The sequence below is a fragment of the Culex quinquefasciatus genome, chromosome 1, assembly GCF_015732765.1.
Source record: "Culex quinquefasciatus strain JHB chromosome 1, VPISU_Cqui_1.0_pri_paternal, whole genome shotgun sequence".
Taxonomy (NCBI): domain Eukaryota; kingdom Metazoa; phylum Arthropoda; class Insecta; order Diptera; family Culicidae; genus Culex; species Culex quinquefasciatus.
The window spans coordinates 83,804,602-83,827,011 of NC_051861.1; the positions used below are offsets into that span (position 1 = coordinate 83,804,602).

Here is a 22,410-nt window from a genome sequence, read left to right on the forward strand (position 1 = left end):
TGACCAACAAACTCCTCGAGTAGCAGCATGGACAACCACCAACCCCCTTTAAGGTGGCGCTTTTTTGCAGTCGACTGCCCCGAAAGAAACAACTGAAAAAAAAAACAAACCCCATGAACGAAAAAAAAACTAAAACTGTTGAGCCATCGCAATCGATCGGCGCAAATTTGTTGACTTGAAGTGCTCACACACGAACACATACACACACACACACACACACACGAAAGGCGGAAACTAGCCAACAGCACTAACCTGGTCAGACCTGGGGCCAAACCGCGAGCAATTAGAACCTCGCGCGGTCAGTTGAGCATGAGCAGGCGCAAGAATCAGTCGTGTCGCGTCAAGTCGCGCGCCAATATCATCTGCTAGGACGTCCGTCGTAGTTGAGGGGTTCAAAAAAAAATGAGTGCCATCAGCAAGTACTGGTACGAGATCGTGACGCCGGCCGTGACCTGCGAATCGTTGACCCATCCGGGGCTGACGTGCGGGGAAAATTTGGGCATTCAGTTGCGCAAGACGGTGCCGGGGAATCTGCAGTTCTTCGGCCCGATCTCCGTGCTGCGGATGGTGCTGCTGATGTACACCCGCAATCAGGTGTCCTGGGCGGTGGTGCTGCAAGCTTTGTATGAGTGCGGGATGGCCGCGCTGAACGGGTGGTTCGTGAGCAACAGCTGGACCGCGATGTTCTGCGTTCTGTACCGGTTGCTCGGGCAGCGGTTCGTCAACAATTGGTCGGTGTCGTTGCCCGCCCTCGCCGGGACGTTGGCCATGTTCTGGATGCCACCGTACGTCAAGATGAGCCACTCGCGGGCGATCTTCAACGTGGTAAGGGGTGATCACAGTGAATGGTGGCAGTGGTGTGAAGGATGCGTGGCTCCAGATCGATACCGAAGAACTTCCAAAATAGTGTGGAACATCCTTGACCTTAGGGGAAGATTTGAAGAGTGACAGTGATTATTAGTGAATCCCGCAAAGCAAGAATTCTATCGTTAAGGAGAAGAGAGAAATTATCCGGAATACACAATTACTCAATCAACAGTATTGTCTACATTGATCATTGGCTACCATTTTATTATGGATGATTTTAAATTTTAGTGATATTCATGATTTATTTTTGCCAACCAATCTTAGTGTTTGTGAATCTTTGCTTGTGCGGACTCATTCATTGTCAACACGTCTCATGATGATCACAACAATTTGTAATAATTTGATTATTTCAACATTCAAAACAATTTACCCTCTTGTAGTATTGGGGTCCTTTTTGATTTTTCTTCGGTAAACTGAATTCGTTTTGCCTTCCTCACTGAGGTAAGGCTAGAATCCTGCTCTAAAAATGAACTTTGTATAAAAACGTCGTAGACCCACCTTCATGTATACATATCGACTCAGAATCGAAAACTGAACAAATGTCTGTGTGTATGTGTGTGTGTGTATGTATGTATGTGACCAACAAACTAGCTCATGTTTCTCGACACTGGCTGAACCGATTTGACCCGAACCTGTTGCATTCGACTTGGTTTGAGGTCCCATAGATCGAGTTTTATACAGACTGAAGTTTCGATAAGTAGTTCAAAAGTTATGTATAAAAATGTGTTTTCACATATATCCGGATCTCACTTAAATGTATGTAAACTAAGTCCGGGTCCACCATCCGACCCATCGTTGGTTAGGTTATCAAAAGACCTTTCCAACGAGTCCAAAACATTGAAGATCTGGCAACCCTTTCTCGAGATATGGCCATTTAAGTGATATTTATGTACTTTTTGGAAGCCGGATCTCACTTAAATGCATGTAAACTATGTCCGGATCCATCATCCGACCCATCGTTGGATAGGTTATCAAAAGACCTTTCCAAAAAGTCCAAAACATTGAAGATCTGGCAACCCTGTCTCGAGATATGGCCATTTAAGTGATATTTATGTACTTTTTGGAAGCCGGATCTCACTTAAATGCATGTAAACTATGTCCGGATCCACCATCCGACCCATAGTTGGATAGGTTATCAAAAGACCTTTCCAACGTGTCCAAAACATTGAAGATCTGGCAACCCAGTCTTGAGATATGGCCTTTTAAGTGATATTTATGTACTTTTTGGAAGCCGGATCTCACTTAAATGTATGTAAACTATGTCCGGATCCACCATCCGACCCATCGTTGGATAGGTTATCAAAAGACCTTTCCAAAAAGTCCAAAACATTGAAGATCTGGCAACCCTGTCTCGAGATATGGCCATTTAAGTGATATTTATGTACTTTTTGGAAGCCGGATCTCACTTAAATGCATGTAAACTATGTCCGGATCCACCATCCGACCCATCGTTGGATAGGTTATCAAAAGACCTTTCCAACGAGTCCAAAACATTGAAGATCTGGCAACCCTGTATTGAGATATGGCCTTTTAAGTGATATTTATGTACTTTTTGGAAGCCGGATCTCACTTAAATGCATGTAAACTATGTCCGGATCCACCATCCAACCCATCGTTGGATAGGTTATCAAAAGACCTTTCCAACGAGTCCAAAACATTGAAGATCTGGCAATCCTGTCTCGAGATATGGTCACTTAAGTGATATTTATGTATTTTTTTGTAGCCGGATCTCACTTAAATGTATGTAAACTATGTCCTGCTCCACCATCCGACCCATCGTTGGTTAGGTTATCAAAACACCTTTCCAACGAGTCCAAAACATTGAAGATCTGGCAACCCTGTCTCGAGGTATGGTCACTTAAGTGATATTTATGTACTTTTTTATTCCGGATCTAAAAAATTGATGAAATTTGTGTACAACCCCATCAAATCAGCCATTGTTGGTAATGAGTGAGGAAGGCTCCAACCACATAGGTGGATTTAGTTAGTTTTTTTTTGTCAATTTGCAGCTTGTTTGCAGCAATTCCACACGAAAACAGCATGATTCGAAAAAAAGTTGTCCGATCGAGCTCAACATTTTTCTGGGGTTCCGTATTTTTTTTTAGCGCGGCGCGTCGAAAAACAAAGTTTTATTTTTTTAAACGTATCACGAAATATTGAAAACATAACATCATCATTGTTTGATATTTTATATATTTTTTCCCGAGGAATCCTTTAAAAATATTTTCAGTCATAGGCTCTTTGGTCCTGACACCTTCAAAATAGAGCAGTTCTCTAGAATTTCGGTCATTCGATTTTTTTGTATTTTTTAATCCGGCTGAAACTTTTTTGGTGCCTTCGGTATGCCCAAAGAAGCCATTTTGCATCATTAGTTCGTCCATATAATTTTCCATACAAATTTGGCAACTGTCCATACAAAAATGATGCATGAAAATTAAAAAAAAACTGTATCTTTTGAAGGAATTTTTTGATCGATTTGGTGTCTTTGGCAAAGTTGTAGGTATGGATACGGACTACACTGGAAAAAAATGATACACGGTAAAAAAAAATTGGTGATTTTTTTATTTAACTTTTTATCACTAAAACTTGATTTGCAAAAAAACACTATTTTTATTTTTTTATTTTTTGATATGTTTTAGAGGACATAAAATGCCAATTTTTCAGAAATTTCCAGGTTGTGCAAAAAATCATTGAACGAGATATGAATTTTTTAATCAATACTGATTTTTTCAAAAAATCGAATTATTGGTCGCAAAAATTTTTCAACTTCATTTTTCGATGTAAAATTATTTCAATATTTCAATGCAAAGGTTTAAAAACAGGAAAATTTATGTTTTCTAAGTCTCACCCAAACAGCCCACTATTTTTGAATGTCGATATCTCAGCAACTAATAGTCCGATTTTCAATGTTAAAATATGAAACATTTGTAAAATTTTCCGATCTTTTCGAAAACAATATTTTCAAAAATTTCAAATCAAGACTAACATTTCAAAAGGGCTAAACATCCAATATTACGCCCTTTCAAAATGTTAGTCTTGATTTGAAAATTTTGAAAATATTGTTTTCGAAAAGATCGGAAAATTTTACAAATGTTTCATATATTAACATTGAAAATCGGACTATTAGTTGCTGAGATATCGACATTGAAAAATTGTGGGCTGTTTGGGTGAGACTTAGAAAACATCAATTTTCCTGTTTTTAAACATTTGCATTGCAATATCTCAGCAACTAAAGGTCGTATCAACAAAGTCCGAAAAAGCAAAATATAGAGAATTTTCTCAGCTTTTTCAAAATATTTTTTTCAATAGTGGGCAAACATGTGCACTAATTTAAAAAATGAAAACTGTGACTATTTTCAAAAAAGTCACCTAAAAATGGATTTAACATGAAAATGGTGCACTTTATCAAAATTTCACTAAAGTACTTTTTGATTGCAAATTTGATTTTACATCGAAAAATGAAGTTGAAAAATTTTTGCGACCGATATTTCGATTTTTTGAAAAAATCAGTATTGATTAAAAAATTCATAACTCGCTCAATGATTTTTTGCAGAACCTCGAAATTTCTGAAAAGTTGGCATTTTATGTCCTCTAAAACATATCAAAACATAAAAAAATAAAAATAGTGTTTTTTTGCAAATCAAGTTTTAGTGATAAAAAGTTAAATAAAAAAATCACCAATTTTTTTTTACCGTGTATCATTTTTTTCCAGTGTAGTCCGTATCCATACCTACAACTTTGCCGAAGACACCAAATCGATCAAAAAATTCCTTCAAAAGATACAGTTTTTTTAATTTTCATGCATCATTTTTGTATGGACAGTTGCCAAATTTGTATGGAAAATTATATGGACGAACTAATGATGCAAAATGGCTTCTTTGGGCATACCGAAGGCACCAAAAAAGTTTCAGCCGGATTAAAAAATACAAAAATTAAAATTGAAGAAAAAAGACCGATTTTGTAGAGAATTGCTCAATAGCACTTTAAGTTATCATTCGACATTTTCAAATGTATTTGAAATACCTAACTATTTTTCCTCAAAAGCCTATCAAATACACTTCCGTTTGCGTCCAATACAGCTAAAATCGGTCGAAATGGGTTTTTTTTTGCGAAAATCGACGAAAATTGACTTTTTTTTTTGGACCACCCTAACACGGCATAGGTCACCCTAATGGGCAAACAAACAAAACGTTGTGACTTTATTTTTCAATCAATTTTGTTGTCGAGTTGCGTGGGTTATTGAAAAAAATATAAATCCTACTCGATTTTGTTGTTTTTTATTATTATTTTTTATATTAAAAAGCTGTCAAAGGCAAACTTATGGGAAATTGGACGAGCTTTCTGGTAAAAATATTTACGAAACTGAAAAATCAAGTCTGTCATATAGAAATTAGCAAAAACCATCAAAAAACCTATTTTTTACATTTAAATTTTTTAAACCGCTGTTTCTTCGCAAGGATTGGACATAGGACAATGGTCAATATGGAGACTTTTATGTAAAATTGTCTAGCGAATCGGTTCCCACTATTGGTTTTTTTTAAATTACGTTTAGACCACTTTTCAAAAAAACAGTTTTAGTAAATAATTTTGTTATTTTTTTTTTTAGGAGAGACATACCATCCTCCATTTTTCGTCAGTCTTTTTGTAACATCTTAGGCTATTTCTTCAAATTATTTGAACGAAAAAAAATCGTGCCTTACCTTAAAATTTGACTTTTAAACATAAAAATCAAAAAATCTCATAGAAGTCGCGTGTATTTTTATTTCAGTGTAATTTTTTTCAGAAAGCTCGTCCAATTTCCTACAAATTTGTCTTGGACCACTTTTTGATACGAATACGAATATAAAAATATTTAAATAACTTACGCACTTCTCAAATGTTATATTCGAGTACAATTGGCTCCATATACACAAAAATGGCTTATATAGCTAGGCCTATAACATGTTCACGTAGTTTCATTGAAATCGGAGAGGGTCGAGTACAAAAGTACCAGAAAAAATCCTGATTTGAGCTGGAATTGATTTATTACAAAAACAAAAAATCTGAACAAAAATCAACAACAAAAAAGTACAACGATATCCAAAAATCCAGATTTAACATCTCTTCGTATCTTGTTCTAATAAAGGGTTAGTGCATTAGTTGGTCATATTAGTGAATATCCTTCATATTAGCTAAAAATCTAAGATTCCGCTTGAAAGTTTCTAGAGTGCTGGATCAAATCGCGGGAGCACTGGCTGCTGGAGTGGGCCCGGGAGTCCAAAACGGCCGGAACGGTGGCGTTTATGGGGATTAGTGCCGCAATTGGGTACTTTGCCCAGAGGACAAAATTGGTGGAGTTTTGGTAAGTTCTTTTCAGCGTTTTTTTTGTTAGTTAAGATACGTGACTAATCATTTGTTTGTGCATGTGCGTTTTTTTGCCAGCTCAAACAACGTTTGTTTTTTGCTTTACTCTATGTGCTTTTGTGTTTTGTTTGCGCGTTCAACGGTCGGCTTAAACTACGTCACTGAACGCTAAGCAATTGTGAATAAACTTTTCGCGCGTGTAGAACGCAAGTTGCATGAATGGGTGTTGTTTGGAAGCGAAATTCCCCAAAGGAATGGGAGTTTAATTTTGATTGTTTTTCCCGCTTTGTCATATGCAAACTTTGCACAAATTTGTGAACATGGAACGTTTATGGCAGTAAATTAAAATTTGACCTACAAAAGCCGGGGAGGTACCCTACAGTTCGGCTGAGCTGTGGGAGATTTTCTCCGAGTACATCGGCATGTTCAAGACCTGCAAGACCCGCTTGGATCAAGTAACCCTCGTCAGCTACATGATTTCCAAGTATGGAATTTAAGGAGTTGTTTTTGTTTTTTTTTTGTTATTAAATATTGTTTTACTGATCCTCGGTCGCAACCTCGTCACAGCACCTAAAAGGACCCAATAAAAATAAGATAAGAAAAAAAATCCGTCAACCTGGTTTTGTAATTGCTTTATATTTTTAAGTGTTTTTTGCTCACAATACTTCATCAAAGGTTTGAATAATGATTTTGTGATAGAACTATATTTCAATAGGAAGATAACAAATAGTTCAGTGTAGTATACATAATTTAATCATTCATTCTACAGTCGACTCTCTGGCTGTCGATCTTCTCGATATCAATATTGCTCCATCTATCGATAAATTCTTCAGTCCCTTCAAACTGCATACTTCGATTGGCTTTATTCCTCGATATTTTCTCTTGCTTGAAGGATCTCTTCCTCGACGGTCCCTTGGATTCTGTTTGCTCTAAAAATCTCTTCCAATATTGTCACTATCTCATGGCTTGCACAGACATTTTTCTTTGAGAAACGAAGCTTTGAAGGGTGTTTGACATTAGTTTGTTTTTGTTTGCTGGACGTTGCCATGATTCTCTCCCATAGCTGGGTATCAAGAAAAACATATTTTCAATCAAGTCTTCATTTTGCATCGTTCTGTAAACTGATGATTCTCTTCCTCGACGGTCCCTTGGATATTGACAACCAGAGAGTCGACTGTAAAATGATTTAAACATTGATTCTGGATTAGGCACAAGTATAGTTTTTAGTGATTAATGTACCGTTTAGATTTATCCGAACCAATTTTTATATAGAATTTGTAACCTGAAACTATCATTTTTGCCTCCCTCACTGAGGTAAGGCTATAATCCTGCTCGAAAAATGAACTTCCGAAAAACAGCTCGTAGACCTATATTCATGTATACCTATCGACTCAGAATCGAAAACTGAACAAATGTCTGTGTGTGTGTATGTGTGTGCGTATTCCCCTTGGTGCTCAAAATTCTTGCCAAGTTTTCTCGGCACTGGCTGATCCGGTTTGAGTCAAATAAGTTGCATTCGATTCGGTTTGGTGCCCCATACTGCACTATTGAATTGTTTGAAGATCCGATAAGTAGTTCAAAAGTTACGTATGAAAAAGTGGCAGAGTTGCAAATCGATCTCACATAAATGCATGTAAACTATGTCCAGACTCATCACCCGACCCATCGTTTGTTAGGTTTTCAAAAGACCTTTCCAACAAGTCAAACACATTGAAGTTCTGGCAACCCTGTCTCGAGTTATGGCCACTTAAGTGATATTTATGAACTTTTTTGAAGCCGGATCTCACTTAAATGTATGTAAACTTTGCCCGGATCCATCATCTAACCCATCGTCATTCCATCCCAAGTGACCACGCGTCCAACATCGACCTTCACCAAATCTGCTCATATTTGGCATGGGGGTTGTTTTTGCCCCAAAAATAAAGAATCCCAAGTTTGGTGACATTTGGTCCACCCCCGCGCCCGTGGCACCCCCCTCTTTTTCTGAGATTTTTGAAAAACCTCATTTTAAAAATGCATTTTACTAAGAGAAAAGTTTACAAAAAGTGAACTTTTGGGTAAGCATATTTGAAGATTTTTTGACGTAGAATCGAATGGCGTACTCAAAATTTACGTAAAGTGTTGCCAGATATGAAAATTTTGCGCTTTAAGTTTTAAAATGCAATTTTAACCCTTTGGACGAGCACTTACGGGAAAACTAACGATTGCATTCGATTGCTGAGAGTTTTTTACATTAAATTCAATCAAAACCTCAGGGTAAATTGCATATTTCTTGAGATATCACATTTTTAAGTTGGAAAGCTCTGTATTGCATAGCAAATGTTTTACTTTACCATCTATTTTCAACAGTACATTGCGTAAGAGCATAGTAGGCCTTGAAATTTGAATATTTTTTTCAATTTCTGAATCTGAACGGAAGCAAGTGAATGTTCCAAAATTTAATTTATGTATGTATGTATTGTATGTATGTATGTGTTTATTAGCCCGGGTCAAAAAAATTAAAATTGCTCAAATCAAAAAGTATATGAGATTGCCCGAAAGAGTACTCAAAATGGGGCCTCCAGCCCAAATTTTAGCCCATTTGGTTGAAAATTGGCTTGCCTTGAGCAGGAACAAGTTTAAATGGGAATTAACCCGTAAAACTTGAGCAATTGGGTACATTGCTCTGTGCAAGTCTGTTGTTGAAATTTGACGACTTTTGCATACCATGGGGTCCAAGGGGATGGTCTGGGGAACAATTCCACTGAAGGGTGCAAGATGATCCGAGGCCTCTAATCTTGCCTAGAAGCAGATTCATTCCGGCGTCGCCGAAATTCTCATGGTCAAAGCAAAATCAAAGAGTATCCCTTCTCTCTGGCAAAATGTACAGGGATAAATCAAAGCACACTAAGAAGGCTACCTCGATCAGAGGACGCCACATGTCAATCAGCCACCACGTGGCAGGAGGGTTTCTCTAATTTTGGCTTTAAAAGTGATTCTGTCAATGTTATAACAATTTATTTAGTCAGATATTTGTGCAAAAACACTTTATAAACGTCAAATATCATTTTAAACTCCAATTTCCACATACCCTTCTGCCGCGCGGTGGCTGTTTGACATGTGGCGTCCTCTGATCGAGGTAGCTTTCTTAGTGTGCTTTGATTCATCCCTGTACATTTTGCTGGGACCATGAGAATTTCGGCGACGCCGGAATGAATCTGCTTCTAGGCAAGATTAGAGGCCTCGGATCATCTTGCACCCTTCAGTGGAATAGTTCCCCAGACCATCCCCTTGAACCCCATGGTATGCAAAAGTCGTCAAATTTCAACGACTGACTTGCACAGAGCAATGTACCCAATTGCTCAAGTTTTACGGGTTAATTCCCATTTAAACTTGTTCCTGCTCAAGGCAAGCCAATTTTCAACCAAATGGGCTGAAATTTGGGCTGGAGGCCCCATTTTGAGTACTCTTTTGGGCAATCTCATATACTTTTTGATTTGAGCAATTTTAATTTTTTTGACCCAGGCTAGTGTTTATGTATGTATGTTTTCTATGTATGCATTTGAACCCCCGTCTTGGCAGGACTTGGCGTGGTTCACGGATATAAGAAAATGACATGTACCATGTATGTACATTCAGAATTTCAGGTATGTCCAAATTACCCCACAAGCCATCCCCAAATTACTCCCATAGCATGTTCTATCAAAAATTGTAATTAATGATGATAAAAATGGATAAAATGCACAATATTCATACGTAGGGGAGAGTGGGGAGACTTGATCCCCGGGGAGACTTGATCCCAAGCCTGTATCTCGTCAGCATGTGGGTAAAACAATTAGCTTTGTTCTAGAAAGTTGTGCGAAATTGACTTAAACTCATTGTAGAAAACAAAGAAAAAAAAATGTTTAGATTGAGTTACTAACATATTTCTAAAAAGTGCTGCATAAAACTTCCAAGAAACCTTTTTTGTTTGTTTTGATAAGTATAGAAAACACTCAAAAATTATTCAAAAAAATATTTTTATACATGAATTGTTTGATAAACATATCAAAGCCAAAACCCTTACGCATTTGACGTTAAATTTATCGTCATACTATTTTTACAATCAATTGTTTAAAGAAGTGCGTTTAGGGAGACTTGATCCCTGCATTTTTACAGTCACTGGAATCAGCCTCAAGATTAAATAATTGAACTGGGTTTTCGTACATAGTTTTCTTTAGTATAGTTGTACATAACTTACTGCAGTTTTAACCATTTTTCAAAAGTTCTGTAAACAAAAATTACCAGCTTTTGTAAACATGCTCAATTTTGGTCTAAATAAGATTTTTTTTAGTTTTGAAATATTTTGCATGCTAAACTTGTTATATTTTTAACACAAACGTAAAGGTTTTGTGTGAAATTGCTGTAACTTATAGAAAATTAACAGTTTGGATGAATAAGAAACATTTTGCTTAATATTTCTTTAAAATGTTGGAAGAGGGATCAAATTACCCCCAACATTTTGAAAATACCAATTTAAAATATTTTTTTAAAACGCTTGGCATGATTCGAAGAGTTTATCTGATGAAATACCCTTATCAGCCAAACATAGTTGAATGTTTAAGCTTTCAATTCATGCAAAAAGTTCATAGTTTTGTGAGAAATTAACAGATTTATGTACGAAACAAAAATAGGGGATCAAGTCTCCCCACTCTCCCCTAACATATTCCAATTTTTTTTGTTTGTCCATACTCCTAGGCTATTACTAGTACTAGCATTATCACTTAAATTGCCGTTTTCACTTTATATCTGAAGAAAAGGTGATTTTTGAAGGGGTGTCCAAATTACCTCCACTGACCATATTAGCCAAAACTCCCCTATTTGTTAACAAAACATACATTTTTACAATGATTTGATTTGATTTAAAAATAACAGTTTACCTACCCGGATTATATTCGATCGGATTATAGACCGGGTTCACTATAGGGAAAGCGGGTCCACAACAAGCAAAAAACCTTAATTTTTAAATGGCTATTTTTCTGAATAAAAGCACTTAATTGATGAAAAAATAGTCAAAATTGGTCAAAAGACTTCAGATTTTATTGTTCGGTACAAATAAGAGTAACAGTGTATTACCAGAGAGAAGGGAAATGAGAGGGTACACAGGCGATTTATTTTTGACCCCGTAACGCGGTACACAGGTACACAGCCCTTCAGCATAATCTCAGCAATCAAGCGTGACAAGTTTTTGTTCAATGGACTTTAGGCGTTACTTTTTTGGTGACATTTTCTGCTGTCAAATATTTTCATCTTTTAGAAAAATAAACTGTCAAATCGTGTTTTTTGTCAATCATGCGAACCGACCTTCAGCTCTTTTTTTCTAGTTCAACCTTACAGGTGTATGCGAATATTTTGGATAACTGGTTCAGGTCTATGAGTTTATCCGGCACCGGTGTGCTCACAGATTTGCCAACCATCTCTTCGTAGCCCAGTCCACACAAGAAAAAAGGAATTGGAAGCGAAACTCTTCCAGATGGTGAATAACGATCAAGTCATGCGACCACGGTGCACTGGCCATAAGTGGCGATTTATTACTGAGGTCCGGTAGCGTTTTATAGTCTACGGAGTTCTGAACTACAACAATACAGGGGTAATTCTCTACCAACTCACACGAAATCGGGAAAAGTTGCCCCGACCCCTCTTCGATTTGCGTGAAACTTTGTCCTAAGGGGTAACTTTTGTCCCTGATCACGAATCCGAGGTCCGTTTTTTGATATCTCGTGACGGAGGGGCGGTACGACCCCTTCCATTTTTGAACATGCGAAAAAAGAGGTATTTTTCAATAATTTGCAGCCTGAAACGGTGATGAGATAGAAATTTGGTGTCAAAGGGACTTTTATGTAAAATTAGACGCCCGATTTGATGGCGTACTCAGAATTCGAAAAACGTATTTTTCATCGAAAAACACTAAAAACGTTTTAAAAATCCTCCCATTTTCCGTTACTCGACTGTAAAAAATTTGGAACATGTCATTTAATGGGAAATTTAATGTACTTTTCGAATCTACATTGTCCCAGAAGGGTCATTTTTTCATTTAGAACAAAATTTTTCATTTTAAAATTTCGTGTTTTTTCTAACTTTGCAGGGTTATTTTTTAGAGTGTAACAATGTTCTACAAAGTTGTAGAGCAGACAATTACAAAAATTTTGATATATAGACATAAGGGGTTTGCTTATAAACATCACAAGTTATCGCGATTTTACGAAAAAAAAGTTTTGAAAAAGTTACTTTTTGCGTTTCTCTTTGTTTCGTCGTCCGTGTCTGTCGCGGGTGACCATGAACGGCCATGATCGATGACGACCAACTTTTTCAAAACTTTTTTTCGTGAAATCTTTGGTATTACCAAATTCTTGACTTTAGTTCACAATAACAAGCTATCGAAACCAATAAAACAACAAAATACTAACAGATTATAAATAATCTTCCCAGGTTCTTCTCCCCGCTGAAGAAAAACCTAAACCCACCGGTGGACGCCGCTCCGGAACCCTGCAGCAGCACCACCCCAATCAACCTCACCAACACGCCTGCTGCGTTCCCCCAGAAAAGCTGCTACCACCGACACGCCTGCTATCGGTACATCCTGGACGGCATGAAAACGTGCTTCACCTTCGGAATGGTACTCGAACTGGCCCGCAAGCTTATCGCGGTGGCACCGGTCCTTCGGAAACAACCCAGCGCCCTGCTGAGTGCTCTCGCGAGGATGCGCTACAAATTTGTAGCCTTTTTGACCCTTTACAATGGGCTGTTTAGGGTGGGTTTGAGAAGTGAATGGGGTTTTTTAGTACAACTTGTGATGCTTTATTTTTTTACAGTTAGCAACCTGCATTTTGGCAAGAACCCGGGGGAAGGTCATCCCGGAGGACAGCACTTTGGCAGGTTTCATAAGTGGGCTAACGTACGCTCTGTCGCCGAATTACAACGTGTTCAACCTGGCCGTGGCCGCCATGCTCCAGAACGTGTGGAACTTCACTGTCGAGCGGAACTCCAAAGTGCAGTGGCTCCAGCGGATAAACAGCTGGTCACTCGCCTCCATCGTGTGGGTCTTCCTGATGAACTACAACATGTACTCGCGGGCTTACTACCCGTACGCGATGTCCAAGTTCGCGCTCAAATTCACCGACATCTGCTCGGCGGCGCAGTGAGTACCATCGGGGATGACAGCTGGGTTTTAGTTCAGGTTGAAGTAACGGCACGTTTTTTTTACAGAGCACGAGTCGCGTCGAAAAATCTTGCCAAATTCGCCATGGGAGCGAGTTGAAACGAATTCTTGTATTTTTAGAACAAGTGGCTGGTTCCATTCCCTTTTGGGTAGCGTTTACATTCGAGTTTGCTGTCACTTCGAGTCAGGTGCATTTTAGTACATCAGTGTAATTCGTCAATTTCAAAATGAGGTGAGCAATCGGCTCCTAAAGTAGCTTTTGTACTAAAACTCACAAAGTTCGAATTGATAAGTACTAAATAACTATAAGCTGGTTGTGATAATCTGTAAGTGGGTCTAGAAGAAATTCATTATAGTTTTTTTTATATTGACACATTTTGACGTGCAATAAAGCGCCATAATCGTTGGTTTTAAACGAGTTTGTTCTAAAAACCCCAGTCGTGTAGTTTCCGAACTATGCAAATGAGCATACCTTCGAAAAAAAAGTTGCGGCCTAAATTATTTTCGTTTAGTTGCGTTCCATTTCCCTTTCGATCAACATGTCCGAGCTGAGCAAATGCTTCTACGAGGTGACCGCCGGCAAGACCTGCCGTGACCTGTGCCACCCGGAGTACGCCTCGTGTTGGCTTTCGTTCGTGAATACGGCGCTGAGGTTGCTTCCTGGCGCGTACAAGCTGTACCTGACTTATCTGGTGGTGAGATTTTTGGAGTTTTGGTGTTTAATTGTGATGTTGGTATTTTTAGTACAAGTGGCCATTTTGGAATAACTTTTAAAATTAATAAACTTTGATTTCATCAACTTTACACGAAAAGTACTGAAGAGATTCAGATTTTATCATTTGAAGACACTCAAAACAAGCACTTGTACTAAAAACCACAAGCCAGTTGTGTTGCAAAATCGATTCGAAATCACCGTAGATTCCTCCGCTGGTAAAAGGTGGCGGCTACACGTGGCAGTACTGGAAGGACCACTTTCTCAGCTACAGTACAGCGTCCTACAAGACGTACGTGATTGCGGTCGTCGGATTGACGCTGCAATGTGCCTTTTAGTAGGTATCACTTTGTTAAGTTCCATAAGTGTGAGTTTAACGATCGTCGTTACAGCAAACTGTTCGGCAAGCTGAACTATTACTGGGTCATGGGATTCCCGGGGTTCTTCAGTGCAGCGTTGTCCCCAAAACTCAACAGAATTCACCTACGGCTTCAAGGAATCACGTACTTCAACATGGTGAGGTTAACTTCAAATCTACCAAATTAGATTAGTACAAGATCCCTTTTTGCCTAGATGTTGGAGGTTATGCTGAAGAAGAGCAAGTTCAGGCTGCTGGAGGTGCTGCGAGAGTCCAAGCTGTGCGGCATGGCCCTGTTCATGATCTTCAACGCGCGGATCATGGAGGTGTTACAGCACGGCAAGGTCAACCAGTTCTGGATCATGTACCCGACGAAGATCAGGGAACCCAATCGAGAGGAGGCGGATGACAGTCGCGTGATGGGGGCGATCTACCCTCGCGCGTACAAAGCATGCTCTCATGAGCGATCGTGTGATGGTTTTATCTTTGATGTAAGTGTTCTGGAATTTGTGGACACCCCCTAACCTTCAATTTTCCCGTAGGGTATCTGGAAGTACTCCTTTGCCGGCTTCATCATCGAGTTTGCTCGTGCCCTGATCACCAAGTTCCCGCTCCTGTACAGCAATCCTGCCCAGTTCCTGCCCGGATTGCGCAAGATTCTCAGCTTCAAGCTGATGTTCTTCCTGGCAGCGTACATCGCGAGCTACCGCGCCATCGGTTGTCTTTTGTGCCGTCATCACGGTGAAGATCGCCCCTCCCACAACCGGATCGCGTCCTTCCTGTGTGGCGCATCCTACCTGATCTACCCCAAGTACCAGGTGTTTACGCTGGCTTTCACCAAGTTTGTTGAGGTAAGATTGAACCTAACCTCATTTTTGATATGTAAACAATTCAAGCGAACTGTCAAATACAAATGGTCAGTGATTTCTTGACAACAACAAACCACTGACAGCTGTAAAATGTACAAAACTCTTAGAGGTTCTGATTTCGACAGATGTCCTGGGAGCATCTGTTCACAACGGGCAAGGACCTCCCGGAGTGGGTCTGGAAAATGCAGAGGATCCCGTTCCTCCGGATAACGCATGCCTGCGCAGTAGGCTACATGTACCACGCATTGGTCTTCCACTCGCACCTCTCGCCGCCCTTCAACAGCAAAGCCGTCAACTACTGCTCGGACAACCGCGTGGAACGACTCAAGCGACGCCTGCTGAGCTGGATGCTCGAGCACGAGTGGCGCAAGGCCTGACACCGAACTTCTTTTTCCCCTTTTGAATATTCATGACTCTATATAGAAACGAAATATTGAGCATGTACTAAAATAATAATAAAGAAATTGACGCACGATCGCTGGCTCGCTTAGTCGCTTCCGAACTTCTCCTCGCTCCAGATGTCTTCGCTGAGTAAGTGCTTCTACGAGGCTTCGGCCGGCAAGACCTGCCGTGACCTGTGGCATCCGGGCTTCGCCAGCTGTCGTCACTACATCTGGGACCTGTGGAAGCGCATCATGCCCGGTAGCTTCAAGCTGTACATTCCACTGCTGGTGGTAGGTTTGGATGGGATCACACCGCCGAAGACCTACATCACTAACAGCCACCATCTTCTTCCGGTAGCTTCCACCGCTGGTCAAGCAGGACGGTGTCACCGGGTCGTACCTGGTGAATCACTTTCTCGAGTATGTGTACATTTCGATCGCGACCTACGTCCAGGCGGCACTCTCACTAACCTTCCAGTGCGGTTTTTCGTGAGTATTTGTGCATGTTCTAGAACTTGTGCGCTGTACTAAAAATGTAGCCTCAAATCAAAGCAACCTGTTCGGATACCTCAACTTCTGGTGCGTGATGTTCTGGCCCTGCCTACTGGGAGTGCTTTTGGGGCCGAGGCTACCCAAGCAGCACCTGCGACTGCAGGGCATTACCTTCTTCAACATGGTAAGGTTAGAACGGTAATTACAAGCGTGTACTAAAATCACAATTTTCTTAGACGGTTGAAACGATGATTCGGAAGAGTCGGCTTGGCATCGTGCAACATCTAAGAGTTTCCAAGTGGTTTGGAATGATCAGCTTCATGACGCTCAGTTCGATCATCATGACAAAACTTCACGCTGGAATCGTGAAGCAATTTTGGTGAGAATCCCATCCAAAAGTTTTAGTACAACTTGAACAGCTGTTTGATTACAGGTTAATCAATTCACCATCTTGGAACAAACCGGACCACGGTCGCTGCGGTCACAAGAAGAGTTGCACCCACAACGTTCTAGACGGGATGCTGAAATACGCTAGCGTCGGGCTTATTTTGGAATCCGTTCGAGCGTTGATAACCAAGTTTCCCCTCCTAATGACTAATCGTTCCCAATTTACAACCGAATTCACCAAGATCTGCTCCGCCCGATTGGGACTGTTCCTAGCGTTCTACGTCGGCATTTACAGGGCCACTTTCTGCCTCCTGAACAGGCACCGCCTGCTGGAGGGCCCAACGCAATCCACAGTCGCAGGATTCCTGGCCGGAAGCGCCTACTGGCTGTACCCTAAGTACCAGGTGTACACGCTGGCCTTCACCAAAGCGATCGAGATGTCCTGGGAGTACTGGATCAAGACGGGCAAGAAAATCCCACCAGTGGTGGAAAAGTTCAACCGGCTGCCGTTTGTGTTCTTGGCGCAGATGCTGTCCTTTGGCTATCTTGGCCACATCTACGCCTTCCATCCGCAGTTGTCGCCGTCGTTCCACATCAAGGCGATGGGATTTTGTTCGAAAAATCTGACGCTGAACATGCGTCGCACGCTAATCGCGTGGATCATTGGGTACGGGGCTTGAGAGAAGGTGTTGTAGTAAAATGACATTGTTACATGATTTTGATTAAATATTTTGAAAAATACAGTTCATTGTTAAATTATGCATTTTCAATTGTTTAAAATTTCCTGAACAGCCAAGGCTATCATTGTAGATGACGCATTAATTCTAAACAGCGATTTTAACTGTAATCTATATATATAAAAAATTTCGACAGTTTTGTTTCGAACGCGAATCACTTCAACACGGATTGTCGGATTTGTTGCGTTGGGTTCGTATAAGTCCAAGGAAGGTTCTTACGCCAAAAAGTTACAATTTTGGCCACTCTGAAACCGATTCCGGAAAATCTGCAGATTGTATGGGAAAAGTTACGTAAAATCAAATTTTGATCACAGGAGGCTGAATAAGCAAAAAAGTTTAAAACGTCAACAAACGAAAAAAGGCAGAACGAAGTTTGTCGGGTAAGGCTTGTTAAGATCATGAGCATGAGCATGAGAGACCACCCATGGTTGTCCTTCTCCGTTGCTGAACAGGACTGTAATATCCTATCAATACAACCGACCATACGCTTAAACGATCTAATGGTGTTTCCCTTATCAACAGCATATATGAATGCGCTGAAAAGATAAAACATCAAGATCATTAAAACTAGATCTGAAGCAAATAGGTAACAGTTCTTGGTCACCAACGGCGCCCGCCATGTCAGTTTGTAGATCTCGGGGGATTGGGACGGGAATGTTAGTTAGCACAGCAAATAAAGTAGTAATCCAGCTGCGTGTAAAAGGCTTGGGTGTAAAATAAATTTTGCATTTTCTAATCAAATTCTGTGTAATATTACACCCTGAAATATGTAGCCCATCAGTATGGGAAACCTACTTGACCGAAATGTCAAGCTCACATATGCATTTATCCTTTCCATTTTTCATCGGTCTGATGGCCGAGCGGGCTAAGGCGCCAGCCCTTACTGATGGTGCTGGGTTTGAATCCCGTCGGTTGCAACTTTTTTTTGTGTTTACAAAAATTGTACATGCATTGTGTAATATTAAGTGTTTATTTTGACGAAGGTGATGTGCATGCTTTTGCATGCGATTTTACCATCGGATTTTTTGCTGTGAGAACAGGTTGCTACAAAGGGTGGGTTCTGTAGGGATTATGGGTTGCAGGATTGAATATGTAATAAATTATTAAATGAGTACTTATTATAAGATTGATATAATTAATAAATAAGAGTTAAGAGCGCAACAAAAAGTGCGCACCTCCATGAATATTGCCTTGTTAGCTGATTGTGGATTGAGTGCGAGATAGCGAGCTGCGAGAGAGAACAACGAGCGAGAAAACAACGAGATGCGTGCGGCCGGCGAAAGAGAAAATGAAGATTGTCAAATCAGTTTTGTGGTTAATTTCTGTGGAATAAGACGTGTTGTTTGTTAATTACAAAATATCTGTGTTTTTATTATAAAAGAAAGTCCCCGATCACGACAGGTTCTATACGATATCCACACCCCCACGTGTGCCGGAAAACTACTTCTACTTGGGATTTTGTTAGTGGGTAAGGGTAATGGCCAGGATTCAACATAGAGGATGATGATGCGACCCAATAATCAAAAAAAATGTTAAATGCTGTACTGTATTATGAAATCTCAAGGCAAACAGTCGGAGGATGCGGATGAGACTATTCCCGGTTATTTGGTGTTGAGTTTAGCATAAATGATTCAACCTTAGACAGCCGGCTGTGGAAAGATAAAACCAAATAAAATGCAAAAACGCGAAACCGCCCGGACCGAAAAACCCACACAATCGGGGGGACAACAAAGGAACAACGGAAACGGCAACGAAAATCCTGCGTGATGACCACGACGCGCACCGTTCAAATTCTCCAAGGCAACTCACTTTTTGTCACTTAAACTTGATTTGCAAAAAAAAAAAAACACTATTTTTTTTATATGTTTTAGAGGACATTAAACGCCAACTTTTCAGAAATTTCCAGGATGGGCAAAAAATTTGTCGGGTAAGGCTTGTTAAGTCATAAATAGCTTCATTGGAAATGAAAATTAGTTTTCCGCCGACGAACTGGCAAAAAACCAATTTGTTTACCACTGGAACGCCCAACGCATGTGAAACTTACACGGACGCCCAAGCCTCCCAAAAAAGGTGGAACGGCAACTTCAACTCGCTGGTTCTCGGGCATAACTCAACCGATCGGGACGATTCTTGTTTCCAGTGATTTGTAAGAATTTCTAGATGCTCCTAAAATTGTGCAGAACTTGATTTGAACAAATCTGTAATTTCTAAGACCGAAAAAATCGTTCCACCTTTTTTTAAAAAGACTGCCTCCGCGGAATTTCTGACGAATTTTTTTTTACACGCGAAAAAAAAAAGTTGGAACGATGTTTTTGATCGCATAAATTACAGATTTGTTCAAATTAAGTTCTGCAACGTTCTAGAATCATCTAGACATCCTAACAAATCACTAGAAAGAAGAATCATCTTGATTGGTTGAGTAATGCTCGAGAACCATTGAGTTGAAGTTACCGTTCCACCTTTTTTAGAGCCTTGGGCGTTGGAATGTTACGAAATGCGTTAGGACTTATTGCCGTTCAAGAGCCAAACGACATGCGACACCTAGTGTTGAGTAGCAGAACAGAGGGAAGAATGTCGATTGAAATTTCCGCCCTTTGAGGTTATGTATGCGAATTCTGTTTTGTTAAATTCCAGCGTTCAAAACAACTTTTGAGCAAAAATTCGAGCTGATACTTTGTTAACTTTTGATGCTCTATCATTTTAAACAATATTATTTTTTCAAATTGTTTTTGTCCTTAAAAATTTTTTTATTGCGTAAATTTATAGAGGGCAAAAAGTTTACACTCGTACTACTTGATTTTTTTCTCAAAAGTTGTTCTAAGAGCTGTAAATTCAATTTTAAGTTTGCATTCCTATGTAACCGAACAGCGAAAATTGGAATCGTCATTCTTCGATGCTTTGCGCCATCTGTTGGAATTTTTGAGCTTTTAATCGCGAATTACAAATTTACTCGAAAGTTGTTCTAAATACAAAATAAAGCCAGCTTTGAATTTGCCCCTCTTCAAATAACCCGCTTAATCACAGAAAGCCTACGTCAAGCTTTCGAGCTTTCTTGCTTGCTATCTTGTGTGCAAGTTTCTGGTTTGGCATTGAAGATGTAGGTGTCGCTTAGCCATGCTAGGTAAGGTTTGTGTCACGAAAAGAGCTGAGAAATGTTTTCTAAAGTTGACGCTAGGTGGCTACAACTGTCTGTGCTATAGTTAATTGGCCATCTGGTAGGTGTTTATAGCTGCTAGAAATCTAAAGTTTTATTTGAAAAGGTCCTATGGACATATGAAATCCAACGGCTTATAGGACCTTTTTAAAAATAAAACTTCAGAAATGTTGTTGCGGTGACTTTAAATTTACAAGGAGAATTATATGATTTTCAAAGCATTGGGTTTATGTTGAAATTATGACAACTGACTTCCGATACATATTATAAAGCTACACTTTCCTGGGGGATCCAAATTGTCGTCTTTAAATCATTAGTTTTAACTTGCAACTATCTTTTAAATGATTTATTTGAACCTAGATGCGACCGCTTATTTTTTTTATTCTTTATTAAATGAATTGCACTTATTCTTCTTGCACAGGGGAGGGGTTTAGCAAATTAGGTTAAATTCTCGTATGTTCGGCAAGTTAAGAGTTCGGTTATATTTCCATCAAATTAGCCGATTCTCAGAATTTAACAAAAAAAAAAATGCAAAATCAACATTCAAAATTTTGTCCCACACATAAAGCTACGTGTTATGTTTTAGCGAAAAAACAGGGTTTCCTCCAGATTTCTGGAACAATGTACAGGATTTTTTTGATTTTTCTGAAAAACCATACGATTTTAACACTTGTAGCACCAACGGGGTCAAAACTTACGCGAAGCACCAAGGGGGTCAAAAAGTTGGAAATGCAACTTCAACCGGCTGTATCTCGGCGAAAACTAAACCGATTTGGATAATTCTTGTTGCATTCGATCCGAAAGGTAGATCCAAAACAGATGCGTCTACCCTAAGTTACAATGAAAAAGGCATTTCCAACTTTTTTTCCAAGGGTTCAAAGAGCCGGTGAAGTTGCATTTCCAACTTTTTTGACCCCGTTGGAGCTACAAGTGTTAAACAAATCTGTCTCATCAACTCATAACATTGTGATAAGTGGTGAAAATGCATATGGGACATTTATGCGAACAGGGACAGTTCTAATTCAGAAAAAAACAAAAAAATATATATGTTTTTACTTAAAGGACATTTATGCTTTTTTAACAAATAAGAGTTTTTGCAGTTCTTTGCATTTGAATTTTATAAAAAAAAATCAAAATATTTAAAAACAAGCCCAAATATGCGAAATATAATTATCAATATACAGAAAAAAATGATTTTTCGATTAGAATGCTATTTCCATTAACATTTTGAATTCTTTTTAAACATATATTTTAGCCCTCTCACCGCAGTCGGCCTGGGTTCAGTCCCGGCCAACCAAGTAGAGTAAACCGGAGCAAGAGTGCAAATTGCAATGAAAATTTCCAATATTTGGCTGGTGAATTTGTCTATGGGTATGCTATTTGTGCGCCAAAAAAAGATGAAAAAATTTAAGCGCGTTAGTTTTACGCGCAAAAATCATTTTTTCGCTATTTTGTTAGTAAATTTCATGTTTGAAATACAAGGTTTACAATACGCAAAATTATCGAAATCAAAAAACCTAGTATGCAGCTTGATAACTGAGGTAAATACTAGTAAAATCGTGTAAAAATATTCACTGAATTGTTTCTCAAAATTATACTACGCCTTTAAAAGATGAAAAGGTGTACGGGGCAAGAGCACTTCAATTTCCCATACAATTTTACATGGTGAAAAAATAAAAGTTGCTCAATTCGATTGATTCTTAACAACAAAATGTTGAAAAGAGCAGTTCTCTAGGATTTCGGTCATTCGATTTTTTTTGTATTTTTTAATCCGACTGAAACTTTTTTGGTGCCTTCGGTATGCCCAAAGAAGCCATTTTGCATCATTAGTTTGTCCATATAATTTTCCATACAAATTTGGCAGCTTTCCATACAAAAATGATGTATGAAAATTCAAAATCTGTATTTGAAGGAATTTTTGATCGATTTGG

General features: G+C 39.3%; 3 protein-coding genes across 3 annotated transcripts; all 3 read left to right on the top strand.

The window, feature by feature from the left end:
- The first annotated feature begins 317 nt into the window (after window positions 1-317).
- On the top strand, window positions 318-13,802 carry LOC6040808. The gene is made up of 5 exons (XM_001850097.2): window positions 318-825; window positions 6,066-6,208; window positions 12,658-12,979; window positions 13,041-13,366; window positions 13,435-13,802. Exons 1-5 carry the CDS (start codon window positions 403-405, stop codon window positions 13,484-13,486), a joined length of 1,266 nt encoding a protein of 421 aa, XP_001850149.2. The 5' UTR covers window positions 318-402; the 3' UTR covers window positions 13,487-13,802.
- An 88-nt stretch (window positions 13,803-13,890) lies between these two features.
- Window positions 13,891-15,822, top strand: LOC6040810. Its single transcript, XM_001850099.2, has 6 exons — window positions 13,891-14,082; window positions 14,306-14,436; window positions 14,492-14,615; window positions 14,673-14,948; window positions 15,000-15,308; window positions 15,452-15,822. Exons 1-6 carry the CDS (start codon window positions 13,927-13,929, stop codon window positions 15,701-15,703), a joined length of 1,248 nt encoding a protein of 415 aa, XP_001850151.2. The 5' UTR covers window positions 13,891-13,926; the 3' UTR covers window positions 15,704-15,822.
- Window positions 15,823-15,831: 9 nt separating this feature from the next.
- On the top strand, window positions 15,832-17,285 carry LOC6040811 (transmembrane protein 135). Its single transcript, XM_001850100.2, has 5 exons — window positions 15,832-16,000; window positions 16,068-16,198; window positions 16,262-16,385; window positions 16,438-16,580; window positions 16,635-17,285. Exons 1-5 carry the CDS (start codon window positions 15,845-15,847, stop codon window positions 17,266-17,268), a joined length of 1,188 nt encoding a protein of 395 aa, XP_001850152.2. The 5' UTR covers window positions 15,832-15,844; the 3' UTR covers window positions 17,269-17,285.
- Window positions 17,286-22,410: the final 5,125 nt, after the last annotated feature.

Coding starts and splice junctions, on each gene's coding strand:
- LOC6040811 (XM_001850100.2), top strand. CDS start 15,845: ATGTCTTCGCTGAGTAAGTGCTTCTACGAGGCTTCGGCCGGCAAGACC. Junction 16,199..16,261: donor ACCTTCCAGTGCGGTTTTTC/GTGAGTATTTGT, acceptor CTCAAATCAAAG/CAACCTGTTCGGATACCTCA. Junction 16,581..16,634: donor GGAATCGTGAAGCAATTTTG/GTGAGAATCCCA, acceptor GTTTGATTACAG/GTTAATCAATTCACCATCTT.
- LOC6040810 (XM_001850099.2), top strand. CDS start 13,927: ATGTCCGAGCTGAGCAAATGCTTCTACGAGGTGACCGCCGGCAAGACC. Junction 14,949..14,999: donor GTGATGGTTTTATCTTTGAT/GTAAGTGTTCTG, acceptor ATTTTCCCGTAG/GGTATCTGGAAGTACTCCTT. Junction 15,309..15,451: donor CTTTCACCAAGTTTGTTGAG/GTAAGATTGAAC, acceptor TGATTTCGACAG/ATGTCCTGGGAGCATCTGTT.
- LOC6040808 (XM_001850097.2), top strand. CDS start 403: ATGAGTGCCATCAGCAAGTACTGGTACGAGATCGTGACGCCGGCCGTG. Junction 826..6,065: donor CGCGGGCGATCTTCAACGTG/GTAAGGGGTGAT, acceptor TCCGCTTGAAAG/TTTCTAGAGTGCTGGATCAA. Junction 12,980..13,040: donor TTTACAATGGGCTGTTTAGG/GTGGGTTTGAGA, acceptor ATTTTTTTACAG/TTAGCAACCTGCATTTTGGC.